The sequence below is a fragment of the Carcharodon carcharias genome, chromosome 12, assembly GCF_017639515.1.
Source record: "Carcharodon carcharias isolate sCarCar2 chromosome 12, sCarCar2.pri, whole genome shotgun sequence".
NCBI classification, from domain to species: domain Eukaryota; kingdom Metazoa; phylum Chordata; class Chondrichthyes; order Lamniformes; family Lamnidae; genus Carcharodon; species Carcharodon carcharias.
The window spans coordinates 30,063,553-30,086,199 of record NC_054478.1 but is presented as its reverse complement, the minus strand read 5'-3'; the positions used below and the strand labels follow the sequence as shown (position 1 = coordinate 30,086,199).

The 22,647-nt window shown below is 39.2% G+C and overlaps 1 protein-coding gene across 6 annotated transcripts in view; it reads right to left on the bottom strand.

Moving 5' to 3' along the window:
• Positions 1-22,647, bottom strand: part of ptpn4a (protein tyrosine phosphatase non-receptor type 4a) — a 404,635-nt gene that overhangs the window by 286,353 nt on the left and 95,635 nt on the right. For all 6 annotated transcript variants that reach the window (XR_005944523.1, XM_041200092.1, XM_041200091.1 and 3 more), the window contains one exon: positions 9,620-9,774. Coding sequence is in view for 5 of the 6 variants with exons in the window: in XM_041200092.1 (XP_041056026.1) it covers positions 9,620-9,774 (155 nt within the window). In the remaining variant the exon portion in view is untranslated. The remainder of the gene's footprint in view (positions 1-9,619; positions 9,775-22,647) is intronic.

The window sequence follows — 22,647 nt, the reverse complement described above, 5'->3', positions numbered from 1 at the left end:
CCTCAACTCCACTTTACTGCCTTTTCCCCATAACCCTTGATTCTTTTACTGTCTGTCTATCTCAGCCTTGAATATACTTAATGAACCAGCCTCCACAGCCCTCTGCAGTAAAGAATTCCACAGAGTCACTACCCTCTAAGAGAAGAAATTCCTCCTCATCTCTGTTTAAATGGGTGACCCTTTATTCTGAGATTGTGCCCTCTGGTCTTAGACTCTCGTACAAGGGGAAATAACCTCTCCGCATCTACCCTTTCAAGCCCCCTAAGAATCTTATACGTTTCAATAAGGTCGCCTCTCATTTTTCTAAACTTCAATGAGTACAGGCCTACTCAACCTCTCCTCATAAGAAAATCCCTCCACACCTAGGATCAACCTAGTGAACCTTCTCTGGACTGCTTCCAACGCCAGTACATCGTTCCTTAGATAAGGAGACCAAAACTGTTCACAGTATTCTAGGTGTGGTCTAACTAGTGCTTTGTATAGTTTTAGCAAGACTTCCTTATTTTTATACTCCATTCCCTTTGAAACAAAGGGCAGCATTTCACAGCCTCAGAGTAAAGGGAAGACCTTTTAGAACAGAGATGAGGAGAAACTTCTTTAGCTAGAGAGTGGTGAATCTTCGGAATTCATTGCCACAGAAGGCTGTGGAGGCCAGGTCATTGAGTGTATTTAAGACCGAGATAGATAGGTTCTTGATTGGTAAGGGGATCAAAGGTTATGGGGACAAGGTGGGAGAATGGGGTTGAGAAACTTATCAGCCATGATTGAATGGAGGAGCAGACTCGATGGGCCGATTGGCCTAATTTCTGCTCCTATGTCTTATGGTCATTTGCCTTCCCTATTACCTGCTGGATTTGTATGCTAGCTTTATGTGATTCATGCACGAGGACCCCAAAATCCCTGTGCTGCAGCTTTCTGCAGTCTTTCTCCATTTAAATAATATTCAGTTCTTCTATTCTTCCTGCCAAAGTACATAACCTCACATTTTGCTACATTATATTCCATCTGCCAAGTTTTTGCCCACTCACTTAACCTGTCTATATCCCTCCATAGACTCTGTCATCCTCACCACTTGCCTTCCCACCTATTTTTGTGTCAACTGCAAACTTGGTGATAGTATATTCACTTCCCTCATCTAATATATATTGTAAATAATTGTGGCTCCAGCACTGATCCCTGTGGCACTCCACTAGTTACAGGTTGCCATCCTGAAAATGCCCCCCTTATCCCAACTCTCTGTCTTCTACTAGTTAGCCAATCTATCCATGCTAATAAACTATCCCCAATAACATGGAATCTTACCCCCAGTATCATGGGCTCCTTTACCATGGGCTCTTAACTTATTAAGTAGCCTTATGTGCAGTACCTTATCAAATGCCTTTTGGAAATCCAAATATATTACACCTATTGGTTTCCCTTTATCTATCCTGCTTGTTACTTCCTCAAAGAATTCTAATGAATTTGTCAGGCATGGTTCCCCCCTCATGAAGCTATGCTGACTCTGCCTGAATACATTATGCATTTCTAAATGCTCTGCTTTTACATCCTTTATAAGACTCCAAAATTTTCCCAACAATGGATGCCAAACTAATTGGCCTATAGTTGCCTGTTTCTGGTCTCCCTTTTTGAATAACAATATTAAATTGGAAGTTTTCCAATCCTCTGGGACTTTTCCAAAATCTAAGGATTCTTGGGAGATTTCTACCAGTACACCCACTATCCCTGTAGTTACTTCCTTTAATATCCTAGGATGCAATTCATCAGGTCCAGGGGACTTATCGACCTTTAGTCCCATTGGTTTCCCTCGTACTTTTTCTCTAGTGGTCATTATTATATATATTTCCTCCCTCACTTTTGCCCCTTGATTATTTAGTACTTTTGGAAAGCTATTAGTGTCTTCTACCATGAAGACTGATGCAAAGTATTCATTCAACTCCTCTGCCACTTCCTGGTTCCCCATTATTATTTCCCCAGCCTCATTCTCTAAGGGGGCCTATGCTCACTTTAGCCTCTCTCTTCTTTTTTATATATTTAAAGCAACTCTTATTGTCCATTATTATATTACTTACTAGTTTGCCCTCAAAGTTTATTTTCTCCCACTTTATTTTTCTGGTCATCTTTTGTTGGTTTTTAAAACTTTCCCAATTCTCTAGCTTACCACTAATCTTTACCACATTGTATGTTTTTTCTTTCAATTTGATACTATCCTTAACTTCCTTAGTTAACCATGGTTGGTTTATCCCCTTCCTAAACTCCATTCCCAGTCCACTCCAGCCAACTCTGCCCTCATTCCTTTGTAATTACCCTTATTTAAGTTTAGCAGAGTTGTTTCCAATCCAAGTTTCTCACTCTCAAACTGAACGCTAAATTTTCCAAAGTAACTGTTTCCTAGGGAAACTTTTACTCTTGAGGTCATTTATTAAACCAGCCTCATTACACATTACCCGATCCAAAATAGCCTAATCCCTTGTTGGGTCCACAACACAACGTTCTAGGGAACTGTCCCGAATACTCTCTATGAATTCTTGCTTGTGGCTACCACAGCCAATTTGATTTTCCCAATCTACAAGAAAATTAAAGTCACCCATGATTATGTACTGCCTTTTTTACATGCCCTCATTATCCGATTTATGCTCTATCCTACAGTATAGTTACTGTTAGGGGACCTATAGACTACACTCAACAATGTTGTCTTCCCCTTGTGATTTCTTACCTCCATCCAAATGGATTCTGCGTCTTCCGATCCAAGGTCATTTCTTGCTATCGTACTAACAAAGCTATCCCACCACCTTTTCCCTCCTGCCTGTCCTTTCGGAGACAACTCCACTAAGTTAGTCATCTTCTAATGCCTTACTCATTGTTCATGTTTGATCCCGAACAATGAATGCAACATAGACAGTCCTAATTCTATATTAACTCATTCTCTCCAGTTACATCCGTAGCTTGGGAGAAGGCAGGGGTCACAGTATGGTGACCTGGAAAAGAAACACTGTTCGATTTTTCCCCTTCTTGACCTCAGTGCTTTTAGGCTTACAACAGCATATTTAATGCCAGCATGGCTGAGTCCAATTGAGACAGCACAGAAACGGGGGACCTTCCCTGGTTTGCATGGTTCAGTATCTTACAGGCTGAAATGTCTTTCAAATTATCACAGGTACGGAAAATTTGGATCCATTTTTGGAGAATTCTAGGACACAGCTTAAAGTTAAGGGTGCTAAGAGAAAATAGGTAATATTGCATTGCTTTACTCAGAAAGTAATTGAATTATAGAATACATTATCAGAGGGGATGGTGGAACAAAAAGCAATGCAGGTTTTTTTTTTGGAAAAGTAATTAACCCCCATTTGATAAGGAGGTGCAGAATTTTAATTCCCAGCCACTGAGAAAACTGATGGAGAAGTGTGGAAGACCATAAGACATAGGAGCAGAAATTAGGCCATTCGGCCCATTAAGTCTGCTCTGCTATTCAATCATGGCTGATAAGTTTCTCAAACCCATTCTCCCACCTTCTCCCCATAACCTTTGATCCCCTTACCAATCAAGAACCTATCTATCTCGGTCTTAAATACACTCAATGACCTGGCCTCCACAGCCTTCTGTGGCAATGAATTCCAAAGATTCACCACTCTCTAGCTAAAGAAGTTTCTCCTCATCTCTGTTCTAAAAGGTCTTCCCTTTACTCTGAGGCTGTGCCCTCAGGTCCTAGTCTCTCCTACTCATGGAAACATCTTCCCCACGTCCACTCTATCCAGGTCTTTCAGTATTCTATAAGTTTCAATTAGATCCCCCCTCATCCTTCTAAACTCCATCGAGTATAGACCCAGAGTCCTCAAACATTCCTCATATGTTAAGCCTTTCATTCCTGGGATCGTTCTCGTAAACCTCCTCTGGACCCTCTCCAGGGCCAGCACATCCTTCCTGAGACACAGGGCCCAAAATTGCTCACAATATTCTAAATGTGGTCTGACCAGAGCTTTATAAAGCCTCAGCAGCACATCGCTGCTTTTATATTCTAGTCCTCTCGAAATAAATGCCAACATTGTATTTGCCTTCCTAACTACTGACTCAACCTGCAAGTTAACCCTAAAAGAATCCTGGACTAGGACGCCCAAGTCCCTTTACACTCCAAATTTCTGAATTCTCTCCTCATTTAGAAAATAGTCTATGCCTCTATTCTTCCTACCAAAGTGCATGACCTCACACTTCCCCACATTGTATTCCATCTGCCACTTCTTTGCCCTTTCTCCTAACCTGTCCAAATCCTTCTGCAGCCTCCCTGCCTCCTCAATACTACCTGTCCCTCCACCTATCTTTGTATCATCTGCAAACTTAGCCAGGAAACCCTCAGTTCCTTCATCTAGATCATTAATGTATAAAGTGAAAAGTTGTGGTCCCAACACTGACCCCTGCGGAACTCCACTAGTCACCGGCCACCATCCTGAGAAGGACCCCTTTATCCCCACTCTCTGCCTCCTGCCAGATGGCCAATCTTCTATCCATGCTAGTATCTTGCCTCTAACACCATGGGCTCTTAGCTTACTCAGCAGCCTCCTGTGTGGCACCTTGTCAAAGGCCTTCTGGAAGTCCAAGTAGATAACATCCATTGACTTTCCTTTGTCTAACCTGCTCGAAGAATTCTAACAGATTTGTCAGGCATGACCTCCCCTTGATGAAACCATGCTGACTTTGCCCTATTCTACCATGCACTTCCAAGTATTCTTAATAATGGACTCTAAAATCTTACCAACGACCGAGGTCAGGCTAACCGGCCTGTAATTTCCCGTCTTTTGCCTCACTCTTTTCTTAAACAGGGGGGTTACATTAGCGATTTTCCAGTCCTCTGGGACCCTCCCTGACTCCAGTGATTCCTGAAAGATCACCACTAATGCCTCCACTATCTCTTCAGCTACCTCCTTCAGAACTCTGGGGTGTAATTCATCTGGTCCAGGTGATTTATCCACCTTCAGACCTTTCAGTTTTCCTAGCACCTTCTCCTTGGTAATGGCCACCATACTCACCTCTGCCCCCGACTCTCTTTAACTTTGGGGATGTTACTCATGTCTTCCACCGTGAAGACTGACACAAAGTACCTATTCAGTTCCTCCGCCATTTCTTTGTTCCCTACTACTTCTCCAGCGTCATTTTCCAGCGGCCCAAAGTCCACTTTTGCCTCTCTCTTACCCTTTATATATCTAAAAAAAAACTCTTGCAATCTTCTTTTATATTACTGGCTGGTTTACCCTCATATTTAATCTTCTCCCTCCTTATTTCTTTTTCAGTTGTCCTCTGTTGGCCTTTGTAGGCTTCCCAATCCCCTGGCTTCCCACTGTTCTTCGCCGCATTGTATGCTTTTTCTTTAGCTTTTATGCTGTCCCTGACTTCCCTTGTCAGCCATGGTTGCCTCGTCCTCCCTTTTGTATGCTTCTTCTTCCTAGGGGTGAATTTTTGCTGTCTCTCCCAAATTACTCCCAGAAATTCCTGACATTGTTGTTCCACTGTCTTTCCTGCTAGGCTCATCTCCCAGTCAATTCTGGCCAGCAACCCCCTCATGCCTCTGTAGTTGCCTTTATTCAACTGTAATACCATTACATCTGATTCCAGCTTTTTCCTCTCAAATTGCATGGCAAATTCTATCATATTATGGTCACTTCCTCCTAAGGGTTCCTTCACCTTAAGCCCCCTTATCAAATCTGCCTCAGTACACATCACTAAATCTAGAATTGCCTGTTCCCTAGTGGGCTCCACCACAAGCTGCTCCAAAAAGCCATCGTAGACATTCCACAAATTCCTTTTCTTGGGATCCACTACCAACCTGATTTTCCCAGTCTACCTGCATATTGAAATCCCCTATGATCATTGTAACCTTGCCTTTCTTACACGCCTTTTCTATCTCCTGGTGTATCTTGTGCCCCACATCCTGACTACTGTTCGGAAGCCTGTACATAACTCCCATTATGGTTTTTTTTACCTTTGCGATTCCTCAACTCTACCCACACAGATTCTACATCATCTGACCCTATGTCATTTCTTGTTATTGATTTAATTTAATTTCTTACTAACAAAGCAATCCCACCCCCTCTGCCAACCTGCCTATCTTTTCGACAGGATGTATATCCTTGGATATTTAGCTCCCAGTCCTGATCCCCTTGCAGCCATGCCTCTGTGATGCCCACATCATACCTGCCAATTTCAATCTGTACCACAAGCTCATTTACCTTATTTCGTATACTGCATCCATTCAGATACAACACCTTCAGTCCTGTATTTCTGTCCCCCTTTTCATTGTTGTCCCTTTATCTGATGTGCTTGAAGTTAGATTCCTAGCCCTTTCCAAACACTCTCTCCTAATTTGTGTTCTGGAGACTTTAATAGCCTCTCCTGGGCTCTCCTTTCTTTTCAGTTCTTCCATAATTTTCCATGAAGTTGAATGCAACCCCCCCCCCACCGACATGCCAACCTGCTTTGTTTCCCATTAGTCATACTTCTTGGAGTTTTACCCTTCCCTTCCCCCCAACTTTCTAGTTTAAAGTCCTGTTGATCACCCTATTTACCCTTTTTGCTAGAACATTGGTCCCAGATCGGCTCAGGTGGAGACTGTCCCAACGGTACAGATCCCTCCTGTTCCAATACTGATGCCAGTGCCCTACAAAATGGAACTCCTCTTTCCTGCACCACTCCCTTTAGCCACGTGTTTACTTCCCTTATTCTCGCGTCCCTATGCCAATCTGCACGTGGCTCGGGTAGTAATCCGGAGATTATAGCCCTCGAGGACCTGTTCTTTAATTTAGTTCCTAGTTCTTGATAATCCCCAAACAGGTCCTCTTTCTTATGCTTACCTATGTTATTTGTCCCGACGTGGATCCTCCCCTCCCTCTCCAATATCCTTTCAAGCCGGTCAGAGATGTCCCTCGCCCTGGCACCGGGCAGGCAACATACCATGCGGGACTCTCGATCCTGCTTGCAAAGGAAGCTATCAATTCCCCTAATTATAAAATCCCTACAACAACCTCTTGTCTTTTTTGCTCCCCCCTCTTGAATGGCCTCCTGTGCCACGGTGCCGTGGTCAGCTGGCTCATCCTCCCTACAGCCCTGTTCCTCATCCACACAGGGAGCAAGTACCTGTTGGACAAGGTCAAGAGCTGAGGCTCCTCTATTCCTGAACACAGGATCCCTCTACCTGCCTCACTTACAGTCACACCCTACTGACCCTGACCACTGACCGAATTTGAGGTATTTAATCTACCGGGTGTGACCGCCTGCTGAAACAAAGCGCCCAGGTAACTCTCCCCCTCCCGGATGTGTTGAAGCGTCCGGAGCTTGGACTCCAGCTCATCAATTCTGAGCCGGAATCCCTCCAGCAACCAACACTTGCTGCAGATGTGGTCACTGAGCCTCGCAATGGGATCTGTCAGCTCCTACATCATACAGCTACAGCACATCACCTGCCCAGCCATCTCTACTTAGTTAGTTAATTTATTAATTAGCTTTGCAGTGTTTTTTTTCCAAATTTGGTGCAGATTTCCTACCAACCAATCAGGTCACAACTTTCCTGTGACATCACTTTTTCAGTTTTGGCTTCAGTTACTCTGTGCCCCAAGGTCACCGCTCCGGTGCTCCTCCCTCCGAGTCTGCTCCCTGGAGACAAGGCCACGAATCTCCGAGGTAAGCTAGATTTACACTCACCACTCCGGTGCTCCTCCCTCCGAGTCTGCTCCCTGGAGACAAGGCCTTTTTTTTTTTTTAAAACCTTCTACTTATTAATTAAGTGATTAATTTATTTGGTTTACCGCTCTGGAACTCTGCCCTCCGATTCTGTTCCCTGGAACTAGGCCGCGGATCCCCGAGGTAAGGTTTACCTTCTACTTATTAATTAAATGATTAATTTATTTGGTTTAATTAGTTTAACAATGTTTTAGTTTCAAATTCAGTGTAGATTCCCTACCAGCCAATCAGGTCACAGATATACCATGACACCACTTTTAATTTTTTTAAGACCAAGCTAAATGGACTACTAATCTCCTTCCCTAAATATTACTACGTCATTATTGCTATAAACTAATATTTCCCAGGAAGCCTACAAAACCACAATTAAAAAAGTAACTTAAATCAAATTGGAATCCAATAATCACAGAATCACAGTGCTGAAGAGGCCCTTCGGCCCATCGAGTCTGCACCGACACGTGAGAAACACCTGGCCTACTTACCTAATCCCATTTACCAGCACTTGGTCCCTAGCCTTGAAGGCTAACTTCAAATCTTTCTTGAAAGCAACCCCATATATACAAGATATTCAAATAGTTTGAAAGGCTCCAGCCTCCTGTGTTCTGTTGCATCATACTGTTCCCATATAAATTCATCAAGAAATGCACAGATGAAGTTTGGATTTTTAGATTTATAATGTTGTGTCCAAAGACAAGTGAAATAGTAAAACATAAGATAAGCAGGAATGAAATGCTTTCCTTCTGACTCCTCATTTCCATTATTGGACCATCCTCTGTCTTGCTTTCCTAGTAACAATAAACACTGCAGGGGGCAGGAACTTTCCACACCTTTGTAAAAATGATAAACCAATCTTTACAGGCAATGTGAAAGGTACAGCTATACCAGCATCCAATCACCGCTAAAGTTTGCAGTGTAAAGTAGCAGCAGCAATGGAAGGAAAGGTACCAAAGGGCAGCAGGCTCAAATGATTTGAGAAGTGATACCCACAAACTTGTCTTTTATGTCTTACACTACTCTGGTCACGTTTTTGGTGGTACAACTTGTGCGCTTTGGAACATTAAAACAAAAATATGTCAAACTGCTAAAAATTTCACCAAACTGCTGAGGATTTTATTCTGTTAACTTAAAATTAAATTTGAATGACATTGAAGAAAAGCAATCAGAATCTATTGACTTACAAGGTCAACTGGAAAACATATGAAGACGAAAACCACTCGTGTTCAGTGAGAAGCAGGAGCTACTGTAATTATAATGAAGTATACTGTATAGAATGTGAACGCCCTCTGCCCTCCAGAACACTAGACTGTGATTTCCAGCATCTGATGTCATGTTGGGGGGAAAACATCCAAGGAAAGCACACTCTTTCTTTAGTCAAAACTGCTCACTGTTCAATCACGTCAACCTCATTTGCATATTGCTACATTCTCCAAATAGACTCAATGGAAGCGCAAGTAAATTTACTTATTAGCTACAGGAGTTTTACACATATCTAAATATAAAAGGACACTTTCCATTATTTAAAAAAGAAATCAGGATTTCGCACTGGCTTCAGCACTAAAAACAAACATTTCTGCTCGTTCTCAGTACAACACTATCCTCCTCTAGCCAGTAGTAGAGCTTGGTTTCATTTACTGCATTTCCTCCACAAACCAACAATGCTGCTTTCTATCAAGTGATTTTTCTATACTTCCAAAAAGTATATTTCATTCCCTAAGCACTATACGAAAATAGTTTACCTAAAAAATAATGGACAAAGCAATGGAGCAAATATTTTTTCTTCTTTAGAACCTCTCTTCCATATTAGCCATTTGTTTTGCACTCTTTCAAGTTGTGCCAAAATTATTGGATGGAAGTCAACCATAAAAGTTTGCCTCACATCCAAAAAAGATTTACTTACATTAACCTTGAAAGCTTGAACAGTATTATCCAGGAGAAGTACGTTGCACACCACTTCTGTGTGTTGTCTGTCCCTAGCCAGTTCTGATGCTCGTACATTGTAAGTCCTGCCAGTTGGCAACCGGAAACGCGATGTCATTACTGTCCACACGGGGTCTACAAAAAGAATAGTAGTTAATTCAAGGAAATTCTTAATTCTTTCAAAATTTTATTTTAGGATTAGTGATAGTTCTAAATTAATTCACCAGAATCATTTAATTGTATGAACTTAGTACAAATGAACAAATATCACTGTCAACCATAACACATCAGCTATTGGAGCTATTAAATGCCAACAAACAGATGCGCATGGGAAAACAAGATCACACTGCATTCAGGCAAATTGCCCCCTGCATCAATTCCTCTAATGGTTGCTGGTACTTTTCATGTAATTGAAGTTAAACCAACAAGATGGTAATTTCAGAGTACTATTTCTATCCCTCAGTGCCCTTTTGTCAATAGAAATGTATACTCCGATCACACTGAGTTCAGCAGGTAAATGCACAAACCAGTGGCATTAAGCCAGATATATTTCTGATCTAAGCTCAGTTAAGTCATCTCAGTCAAACTGAGATGAAAAAGTAACAAAGGGCAATTAGCAAGGAACCAGCTCAGTGGAGGGGGAGAAACAGATATAGATCAGTAAGTTTTACATAAAATGTCACCTGGCATATTTTGCATGCTATTTTCAAGTTGCAACTATATATATATATATATATATATATATAATATATATATATATAAAAAGAGTTAATCATTTGGGAAAGGATTATAAAAAGTTTCCGGTTTAAAAACGAAGAAAACATATGAAAGAAATCTTCATTTTAACAAATGGTCATTTCAATTATACGATGTCCATCAGACAGCATAAAGAATAGAAATCCAAGTAACAACCCAAACTTCGAAGATGAGGAAACACTTTCCTTGAAGCAACAGCAAAGGGAATGCTATAATTGGAAATAAAAGTAGATGCAAGAAAAACAAATTTCATAAAATAATTTTAAAATTGTGTAGGGAAATTATTTTGCTATAACAGAATGTTAAAGATGTACAGAACTCTGAACTAATTAGCAGTGATATGCTTGATAGCCCATTAAGCCATATCATATAGCTGTAACTGTAAGTGTTTCCTTATTAAATGTGAACTTGTTCTCAAGTAAAATGCACTGCAGTGAGGACATGAATTAAAATTCAACTTCCAAACTATGTGCTGCTTTGGTCTTAGTTTTTGTATTGCCCTGTCTCTGTAGCTCTCAAACTTTAAAAACTTCCTCATAAACCTCTCCCTTCAAATTAGCCTCAGCCAGAGTGGGTGATGGTGTGAACAGAATAAACATTTGACTGGTGTACTCGCAGTACTGGTTTTGGAGATTGATCAGAAGGGCTGCAGAGGATTCCAATCCTGCACACTCCAATGTCTGCATTATGATTCCAATTTGAACCTTCATATTTGAATTTTGTTATTCAGAGGGTGATAAACCTAAATAAACACAGAATAAATTAACTGAGTTTTAATTTAACATTTACAAACAAAAGAGATTACACAGATGATTTCAAGGCAAAACCAAAATAATTCATCCAAGGAAGGATTTTACAAGACTAGCTTTCTATGGTAGCAGTTAACTAGACTGTTGTTGGAATTCTTGCACAAATTAATGAATTAAAGAATTCTGAACAAGTAGATCTGGGAATTAGCGATATCCTCAAAAACACACTGCATTCATATAAAAGAATGCCAAACACTGAGCACACTCAATTATCTCAAACCAATTAAAATGAAGCCAAATACTGAAACCTATAAAAAGCAAAATACTGTGGATACTAAAATCTAAAGTAAAATAGAAAATGCTGGAAAAGCTCAGCAGCTCTGGCAGCACCTGTGGAGAGGGAAACAGAGTTGTTGCTCCGAGTCATACGAACTCAACGTTAACTCTGTTTCTCTCTCCAAAGATGCTGCCAGACCTGCTGAGTTTTTCCAGCATTTTCTGTTTTTGTTACTGAATATTTATTGCTACTACCTCCTTTATCAAGTTACTAACATTCCTCAAAATGAATCAAAAACAGAAGCTGTAACGCACATTTGTTGCCTGCCTCAGGTAGGCATCCAGTAGAACAACCTATTAAGAAATGTCCAACTATAATAGTTTTTTAAAAAATTCTTTCATAGGATGTGGACATCACTGGCAAATCCAGCATTTGTTGCCCGATCCTAATTACCCTTGAACTGAGTGGCTTGCCAGGCCATTTCAGAGAGCAGTTAAAGGCAACCATATTGCTGTAGGTCTGGAGTCATGTGTAGGCCAGACCAGGTAAGGATAGCAGATTACCTTCCCTAAAAGGGATTAGTGAACCAGATGGGTTTTTACAACAAATCAATGATAGTTGTCATGGTCACCATTACTGAAACTAGCTTTCAATTCCAGATTTATTGACTGAATTTGAATTTCACCAGCTGCCCTGGGGGATTTGAACCCTTGCCCCCAGAGCATAATCCTGGGCTTCTAGATTATTCATCCAGTGACATTCCCACTACACCACCATCTCCCTGTCAAAAGAGCATTGAGCCAATACCAAATATGGTTCATAATTATTTTAAATGGCTCTTGATATCACAAATGTGAACTTCAGATGGCCAAATAATGCTGCATTAACCTCTTTTGGAGGAGGGGATATTTTCTTGAAAATTAAATATACATTAATCAGTGATGCTTATTTCTGTACAGAGCAAATTAAACAATTAGACAAAGTGAAATGTCCAAGACTGAAACGAGTAGAAAGATACAAAATGGTCATGGTGGTGAGTTAATGCCAAGTTCAAGTTTTAAAACCTCTAGGATTGTAATTATGAATAAAGAGTTGAGATCCGGGACTGGGAAATTTCTAGATTTGGAACAAGAGAAATAGAACATGAAAAGGAGTGAGAGTGGACAGAACTTGCCAACATTAGCTGCCCTCCAGGGCCTTACTCAAGTTGCCATTCTTTACATATCAGTACAGACAACAAAAATGATCACATTCACGACAGATAACTTGGCCTTTTTACAAAAGTTCCATGCTACCTGCAAGTTTTTAGGCAGGGCCAAATTACAAATGGACAAATTCAATATTTTTCTCACATGTAACAACAGGCTGCAATTCGAGTATGCGGCTTGATTTTCCATTCAACAACCCCTACTAGTGGGTACTCAACCTTTACATTTCTGCCACTCCAGGTAATGAGAAAAACTAAAGGCTTAGGGAGGAACTTTCTAGATTTTAGTATAAGCAAATAAAGCGATAATGGGCAACATAATGAAACTGAAGGTAGACAAATCACAAAACCTGATGATTTTCATACCAAGAAATTAAAAAAGGTGTTAAAATTAGATGAACTTTAGTCTCTTGTTTCAGAAATTGTTCCCTTTGATTGGAAAATTGCAAGTATCACTCCATTAAGGAGGGTGGGAAAGATAAACCAATAAATTATAGGCCTATTAGTGTAATGTCTAATTACTAGAATCCATTGTTTGGGACAGAGTGAGAACAAACTAGAAAGAACCTACATAGATCTATAAATTGCAAAATCTTGTCTAGCTAACCTAACCTAAGGAAGTCAGGATGCAGCAGACATGTGGCATTGTAGCTCACCAAGCAGAGAAACGGTATGATTTAATGTATATGTGTCATATCAAAACACCTGATTTCTGCATTAGGAGCAAAGTCAATAGCTATCCTCTGATGTCAAGAAATGATCATGCCATCCTTTATGTTTCTTTTCACATATCCTCTTCTTCCCCTTCCCAAATAGTAACACAAATCACTGGATCTCTGAAAAATATACCAAACCTGCATAACCCTCAATCCCTTCCCTGCCAAAAAATAGGAATGATACCTAGTGTGATGCAGTTAAAATGAGTCAGGGTGAAAGATTAAATGCAGAAAAGTTGACTGAAATATCCATCTATCAACAATCCAGGCAGGAATCAGTAGCTATACAAATGGCTGTTTACTAAGTATCTTTAGTTTCTGGATGAAGTTGATTTGAACATACAAATGTTCCTCCACAATATACTACATTATTATCTAAGCTAAATTCACCTTTCTGCACTGTTTCAATCTGTAAATTGAACCAAAGATAATTTGTGCCGCATAAGGATGACACGCATATTTGCGAAGCGTTAAACAAAAAACCCTCTTCTTCCCGAACAATTCCATATAGTATAGAAAAAATAGCTGGATGCCTTTGGTTTTACATACTGAAAGCCACAGAACTATACACAGCAAATCCCTGAAAAGGTAGTACATTATCTCTTTTGAACTTCATTTTGCTTTGCTTGAGGCAACCACAAGACCTTAAGTATACTAAGATCTCTTCAGTTCACTTGGCACCAATTTCACCAAATTTCAGCATTGATCACTTCTAGAGAAGACAAAAACATTTGTGCTCAAGGCCACATTTCTCAAAGGTGAATAAGCATGATGCAACATGCCTGCTTTACAGTTGCTATGTGGCCAGAGTTTTGATATTATCTTGAATATAAATTCCTAAGCTGGATTGTTGTGGGAAATTTTGCAGTATTATGAAACAAAGGAATTGCTGGCTTCCTTAAAAGAAAACTATGTGGAAACATAGAAATGCTGCCAAAGTCATGAAATGTCTCCAAAAAAAAATGGACCCAGACTTCAAAATGTCTTTCAAAGTTTCAGCCCTGACTTCTGACACACTGCTGAACTGAGTCTATTGTATAGCTTCAGTGTCCAAAGTACAATGTCCTGTTGTGTGCCTCAAAAGAAGTGTGTTTCAATGAGCTATTTAATTAGTATCCTGCAGAAGCTCTACAGCAGCACCAAATCTACAAAGCCTCATGCTTGAGAGAGAAAAAAAATCAATTGGCAGGAGTTCCCAGTCACACTCAGTAACTGTATGTTAGCTTCCTACAGGATGGGTCAATGTGCTGAAACAAACCAGCAGCCAGATGCCTGCTCATTAGTGCGTGAAAAGGAAACCTAGCAGCCAAGTGCACCATTACCCTAAACCACCTCCTGCTTTTGGCTGTGACCGCAGATTTGGAAGAGTAGTCACAAATCAAAAGCACAAAAAAATTCATTCTTTAATATATAAATCAACTGCACTCCTGTACATGTATTTTTGATAAATGTTCTTTTTTCAAAACTGTAATGATACTAGCATTGCTCCTCATTGTATAAACGGATTCTAAAACAGGATTACATTAATGTTTGTGGCAATTTCAACATATTAGTCATACTGGTAGAACAAATTCATCTCAGACTTGTAACAAAAGGTCAAGCATGCTTGACTGAACAACATTAAGAACCAGCCTCTGAATATTTATACGCCATATTTCTTGTAAAAAAATTGTACAAGTGCTCAAAAATTGCATTTTCAAACAAGTGCAAAAACTATGGTTCATCTCATGCCCACCTCCTTACATCTCCTCTCCCTATGCCATTCATCATTGTAAAGGCACCCTGTCAGAGGCCTTTGACAATACCCCAGGAATACTTGAATGAATTGTGTTGACACAGTTACACAGCAAAATTCAACAAAAACTAATGTCAAACTCTTGATGTGGAGATTTGGTAACAATAACTAATTGCAATCATCAACAAATTAATGTAAACGAGATGGTCATGAGGCATTTGACCATTTAATCTAGTACTTGCCTTTAATGCATTTTATTATTGCAAACATATGGAACATTCTGGACAAAGTTATGCCTCTTATTTCATCAAAATTAATGACTGCCAAACAAAACTTCCATTTTGTTTTAAAAATGTAATGTTTTAATGAAGTGACCTCATAATCTTCCTCTGAAGTATTTTCCAATGTTATGTTCAAGTCACAGTGGCCTCTGGCTGGTCTCTATTAAATCTGACTCATTCAACAGCACTTACGTCAACTATTTTCCCAGATGGCCAAAACAAAAGGTGAAGTCTGGACTGATCTACCATAAAGCTTGCCAAGAGATCAGCAATATAAAAACAAAACTGCATTAGCAAACAGAATCACAACTTATGTAATTAAAATATTTACTGTTCAACCAAATCTCTCAGAACTGGGTTCCTTTGTTTTTATATTACACAAAACAACTTTACTTCACAAGAGCATTCTGGGTTGCATTCTTCTACCATTACATTCTTCTCCCCAAAACTGACAAACTAGATCCCACATTGATGATCATTAGGTAGACTCATAAATCCCATCTTACCATGAAAATAAACACTGTAGAGCTCATTTTGTTGTCTCTCTTTTGCTTTATTAAATAAATGTTGAATACAGAAAAGAGGATATAAGAGATCTTTGGAAATACATCTCATTTTGAAGAGGTGGTTTAAGACTACTTGTTGTATCCTCAGACATTCTCCCACAGGAGCTTCATCTTGCATCTTACAAATGAAACAAATATTCTATTCTGTTCTACCAAAGGCCTTTCTGCTTGCAATACTGTAACAGCAAGTTTCATTGTAACATAGATGTCAACAACAGATTCAAACTGAAGACAAAGATAATGCCTCTTCAATACCCAGAAATTATCAGTAAAAAAAAACACAATGAAGATCCTACTATTTAAAAATACAACACATACAAATTGTAACAATAGTGGTCTTAATCAATTCACCTTTCGCAAAGCTAAAATATACTGATTTTGCTGATCAGCAGTACATCAAAGTAAAGGCAGGCTGTTTCTACAGAGCCTTTAATAGGTTGTAGTACATTCAATAGAAGAGAATTATTATTAACTTAGCTCTTGTTATTTAATTGTTGTGCAAAACGATTTTCAAAGCATCAATACTAACTGCACAAAAGGTAGAGCTAACATCAAGTAGCAGCTGTAGCAACTCACAGCTTTAATTGAAGACTTCACAATGTAATGCTAATCCACAAGGCTAATAATTTAACTGTTATTTTTAGCAAACAAAATTTTATAGGTATCGTGCAATGGCAAATATTTCACAGAGATGTTAGATTATCTACAAATAACTCCACTTACCATTTCCGAAGCAAGAGGCAGGCAGACAACCTGCACACAAATGTCTATGAATGCTCTAACCACTAAAAGGCATGAGAATGGCAGAGACTTAATTTCACTGGAAAAGGGGTGGGGAAAGAGGGTGCCAGAGACATCCGTGAATAGAAGTAGATCAATCATGCAAACAGAAGACAAAAGCTAGCTCTGTATCACTCCACAATGAAGGTGCTACTTTTACGAATACGTCCCCTTACAGTAAATATTCAATATCATGCTTCTTGTGGCAAAAGGAAATTTATGTTCTGTCTGAAATTGAATCGGCATTTAACACAAGTCTTAATTAATATCAGCATAAGCTTGATTCGTTAAATGGAGTAAGTCACACATTGCTGTCTGTTCAGATGCAAACAGTAACTGCTTCTACAAAAGTGACATACGCACAGTCCAATCCTCATTATGTTCAATTTGATTGTAATGCTGCCTGCTACATATTCCGTGCACATCAGTCCATCAATTCTGAAACAGGAACATGTATATATAGAGATTTGAAATCAAGTTCAAGCACTCATCAGTATTAAACTAAAAGAAACCTCTGAATATCACCTCATACACCTTCAAAATAGAAAGAATGGATATCAGCAGCAAGTCTTAAATGTAAACTCCAAGTCCTGAATAAAACCGAAGATCCTAAATAGATGAACACAAGCAGAAAGTATTACAGTAACTACTGAAGGAGTGAATCCCCATGACTCTTCTTGCAGACAAAAAAATCCATTTCCCATCATCTGATTCAAGGAAGCAGATGCACATGTTCCCAGTGCCTTTCTCAGAAGAGTTTAATCTTGTACTTCACGGTCACTTCCTTTATTGCTTTTATAAACAGCTTCTGCTTAAAGCAGAAACGGTCTCAGCCAAGCGTCTTATTTGGGCTACAGCTCCACACTTCATTCACAGTTTTTTAAATCTCAATTTAACTGATCAGCACTTATGCAGGATACAAATACTTTTGTAGAGAGAGAACATGCACATGTACTGAAGCCAAGTTCTGGTCATTTTCATACTAGGTACTATATATGACAATGACGTAATAATGACTTCACTCATTATACAGCCTTTGTTCAGACAAACATGTACGCATGTCTTTCGGAGGAGACGTTAAACCGAGGCCCAATTTTTCTGCTCGGGGGATGTAAATGATTCGATCGCACTATTTCAAAGAAGAGCAAGGGAGCTATCCACAGTGTCCTGGCCAATATTTATCAATCAACATAAAAAGTGACATTATCTGGTAATTATCATATTGCTGTTTGTGGGAGTTTGCTGAGCACAAATTAGCTACCACGATTCTTACATTATAACAGTGATCACATTTCAAAAAGCACTTCATTGGCTTTAAATCGCTGAGATGTATGGTGGTTGTGAAAGCGCTATAAAAATGCAAGACTTTCTCTTTCACTGTAGACCATACTGGTTGTTGTTACAGAACACACATGGAAGTGTTTTTCTCAACAAGAGAATGCAATTCCAAGCTACTTAAAATTTCTGAATGAACACAATGATAGCTATCATTACCATATTAAGAATCTTTTCTGAAAATCTGCTTATTCCTCCATCCAAAATCATTGAAGTCCTCTGATTAGAAAAGTAAAAGGACTTTTGTTTTACGCTTTGTTAACCATGGGCATAATGCACCTTATTAACAAGGGCACTAGCTAAGGCAGTGGGCTATAGGTTTCAAGTGCTGCGGCTCTCTTGGATATAACCCACCCCATTCAACTGGCTACTTATTAACTTCACCTTCACTTGCATACACCTTGCTCTTTCCCTTTTTCAATCCTGTAAACAACTTATTTTTTTCTTAAATCCATCATGCCATTCCTCTGCAAATTCTGGTTTTACTTTACAAAAACTGACCAATGAAATAATGTGCCCACTAATGCTCAGTTCCTGATGGATAACACTATCAATCATACAGCCTTTGGGAAGCATAAGGCAGTTATTAAAACCACAGAGGTATGAATAAAAACAACTAATGGCTAACTACTTGCTCATACCCTGTAACAACTGAACATTGCATTTTTTCAAGTAAATTTCTAGGTGCTCATATAGAAAGTGCACAACTGCAACTAAATAAGTCAGTGCAGCAGAGTGGAAACAAGGCAAAAGCTAAGCAGTTTAAAATGTTTGCAAGATTTAAAATATGAAACAACTTCAGAAGGGCTCTCTGGAATGTTACTGTGTGAGTTTGCCATGTATCTAATCAAGAAATACTATAAAACATTCTTACCATATCAATAGACGCTGATCAAATAGCAGCAAATTGTAACAAGCAACTGCATCAGGAGCAAAAAAAAAGTTAACAAATTTCATTAAACTCAACTTTTAAAATATAAAGAGTCTGAATGCTCCTTTTAACCTTTCAAACTGCCCTTTTGTCTTACAAATTTGAAACTAAAAGATCAACCACAGAAATGCTAGATTTTAAAAAAGGAAAAGGGGATCTTACACAACATTATCCGAGTAAAAAGGAATGGTTTAATTTTGAACTGAGCAAGTGCGTTGTACCTGCTGCTGCACTAGATATTATTAACCTGGAAATCGTTCTGGGATCCACAGCCTAAATTAAATCAACAATCTCATCTCAATGTTGTGAGAACAGAACAAAATTTAAATTAGCAGAAAAGTATAATAAGGTTCAAAGGCTTTGGACATACCACACATGGAACCTTTGAAGCAAAAGAGTCACTGAACCTTTGAAGCAACATATATTTTAAGATAGGAACTACATTGCTTGACAATTCAGTGAAGGAAGCAGGGTCAAGGCCAGTAAGTAGGCCTTAAACCTGACACACAAGTACCAAAGGAAAGTCAACAAGTGTGGGAGGAGAACTTAAGCATCAGAAGCATTAAAGCACGTTAACAGACCCAAAAATGAATGCAGCATTTGTATTATGTATAGTCATGTTCCCAAGACTTGATCAAGGATATAATGGGACATTGCACCCTCTCTGCAGCCACAGAGAGCCTTGGCAATGAAGTTTGATTAGCTAACCCTTCCCCTCCCCCACCCCACCAAGAGCCTTGTAATTTTTATGTACAGCTGCACAACTTCCCCTCATTTCCATCACAAATCAGCAGCTGTCTCAGAGACAAACTATAGTCACTGATCACACATTATGCACTCATCCTAAGTGAATAAAAGGTATTTTGCAAACCAAGCAGCAACTTCAAAAAAGTGAACAGGTTATGTCAGCATATCTCTTTTTTTTGTTGGCTAAACAATTATTTTGTAAGCCAGACATCATGAAGCAGCTGCAAAACCATATAATGGGACACAGAGAAGGTACCCAACCACAACTACATCATCTAACTATGTTATCAAACAAACAAGAAAGCCAACTTGAAATCAGCTCTACACACACTACCTCTCCTTCGAAGAGCAATATGGCATTTAAAAACAACTTACATTCCCAGTTGGTTCAAGATTCAAAAGTGAGACAGAGTTGGAAATATGTAAACAGCCTTTCTAGCTGAAGAATGTAAAAAAGAAAAAGTATCAATGTCACAAAAAGTGAAATGGAGCATCCATAAGTCATAACAATGGAACGTCAATCCACAGCATTAGAGTGGTCAGTTTGCAACCACCCTATTCCTCCCCACTACCCCACCCCCCTGCTTGCTGAGAGTCTTCTTTGAGCTGTAAGGAAGTATAGAATGGAGGCCTGCCACTTTTTAATATACAGGAAGGCAAATTGTCATCAAGTTTCTTTGTACTCATCAAGGCTCAATGAGAGTCAGAGGAGGCGCCCACAACAAATGTTAATCCTGAGAGCAGGGAAAGGCTTGCAAATGAGCAAGAAATACTGCATAAACATTCAAACAATTAGTCGTTAATTTAATGCAACACCACACCATTGAACAAGCAATATGGAAATCAATTAAAAAGTTCTTGGTTCCAGATCTTGATTAAAGGGAGTGGAACAAACTAGATTTCCACAGTAGAAGCGTTTGGATTTGTGTCCAATCACAATCATGGTGCTATAATGAGGGACTGACAGGAGGCTACCACAATCCTGCTAGCAGCTAGCGACACCAAGGAGCCCTTTCATCAGGCTGGCCTTTTGTCAATTTCTCGATCAAATTTAAATGCCACATCAGCTTTGATTTCTTTAGCCTAGCAGCACAATTGAGACACTTCAGTCACTGGATGGATCAGTCCACCCACATCCAAAATGGGTGCATACAGTAAAGATAGGGAATTGGAGAGGGCACCAGAGAGGAAACAAAAATTCCACAAAGATTTAAAGACCTAGAATATTTAATTAAATCCTACTTATTAGTTCATAATATTGTAAGTCTGAACTAGTCATGTTTTGAGGTATTAGTTTTAGAATTAGAACAATTCTTACTGCCCCATTTAAAATAAGTCTATTAAACAGGATGTAGTGGGACTGTCAAGCCATCCAATAATATAAAGAGTTACACTGCAATGTTGAAGGAGAAGTTGATAGGCCAATTGCACTGACCATCCTGCATCAGTACAAGGATTTTCTTTAAATAGTTATGCATGCTGAAAGAACTCATTGTTACTTGTATAAAATTGAGGTTAAAAAGTATATACAGGTGGGGGGCACTCATTGTATATGTGCACAAGTAATTATTCAAAGAGATATTCTGCCCCTTTAAGGGGCTGATCATTAGTTAATTAATTTATTAGTTCACTTGTTTAACTGTTGTACTCAAAAAGAGTACAAAAGATATTCTTCTGCAATCAGTGAGTACTGCAGGGGCTGGTGTGGACCATCAGCCCAGGAATTTCATTTTAATTTGATAAGTTTCTTTTGGTGTTTTTGTTTCTCATTACAATAACCTGAGTGCCACTTTCAGCGATTGATCTGTTTGTTTAATTGATTACTCTAAAAAGAGTATAAAGAGAAATTTGCACAAGAGAGGCATGAAGAGATATTTACGGACACCAGTGGTGGGTTGTAGAGTTAGGAGTTATGAATTTATAATGTCTCACTTTGTGAATAAATCTAAAACTGAGTGAAGATCGACTTCTGGTGGTCTCCTTCACCAACTGCTGCAAAAAGTTTCACATGGTAGGAGAGAATGGTTGTCTAATGGTGAAGGTAGGAAACTAAGAATTTTTTTTAAGACAGAAGATTACAATCAGAGTAGCTTTTGCGAAGAATGGCTGAAAGCAAGTGTAAATTGTTGGGGTATGATTACACGCTGATGTTCTGAGTCTGAACATTATGTCCAGTGGAAGAATGAAGTGGCTATCTAGACAAGGATTTCATCTCTACCAAATAGGAAATAAGGTATGGCCTTGGCATTGTTGCTCCCTTAAAAAAAAAAGTAAAATCAGAAACAAAAGTATTTGAGAGCTGGAAATCCATTAGCTGGATACAGAGGAAGATTTGACTCTTGCGCTGGGTTTCATGGGTTAAATTTACCAGAAAGATAATCTATTGGATGCTTAGAAGGAATGGTCAGACTTTCATAGATTTTGAAAGAAGAATAGTAAATTTCATGGAAGAATATATCATGGACTTTAGCAGAATGTATAAACGAGTGCAGAAATTTAATTTGGAGATTTTTTGTTCAGTGCCTGCATTTGAATTAATGGATTAAGCCAAGGTGTCACATATGGGCAGGCTCCTGGTCTTAACTGGGATCCTGCTTTTGCAAAGCAACTTGGTTTTAGATGTTTGCTGACTTGAAAAAATTCCTGGGGAAGCAGTCATTTCCCACATTCTTGAGGGCACAAATGGGGCATTCTGTTGTATCACAAAGGATGAGGGACTCAATGATTGCAGCATTTCAAGATCATCTATGTACTGGCGCCTGTGACCAGTAGCAAGAAAAAGTTACAAACAGAAGGATTGAGGATGAAAGTACTTTTAGCAGACAACAGGACTGGAGAAGCAATAGTAGGCAAATAAATCCCAGGAATGCCCAGAGAACAGTTAACAGGTGTTTCAGGTGCAATTAAAATATCCTTTTGCGATGAACT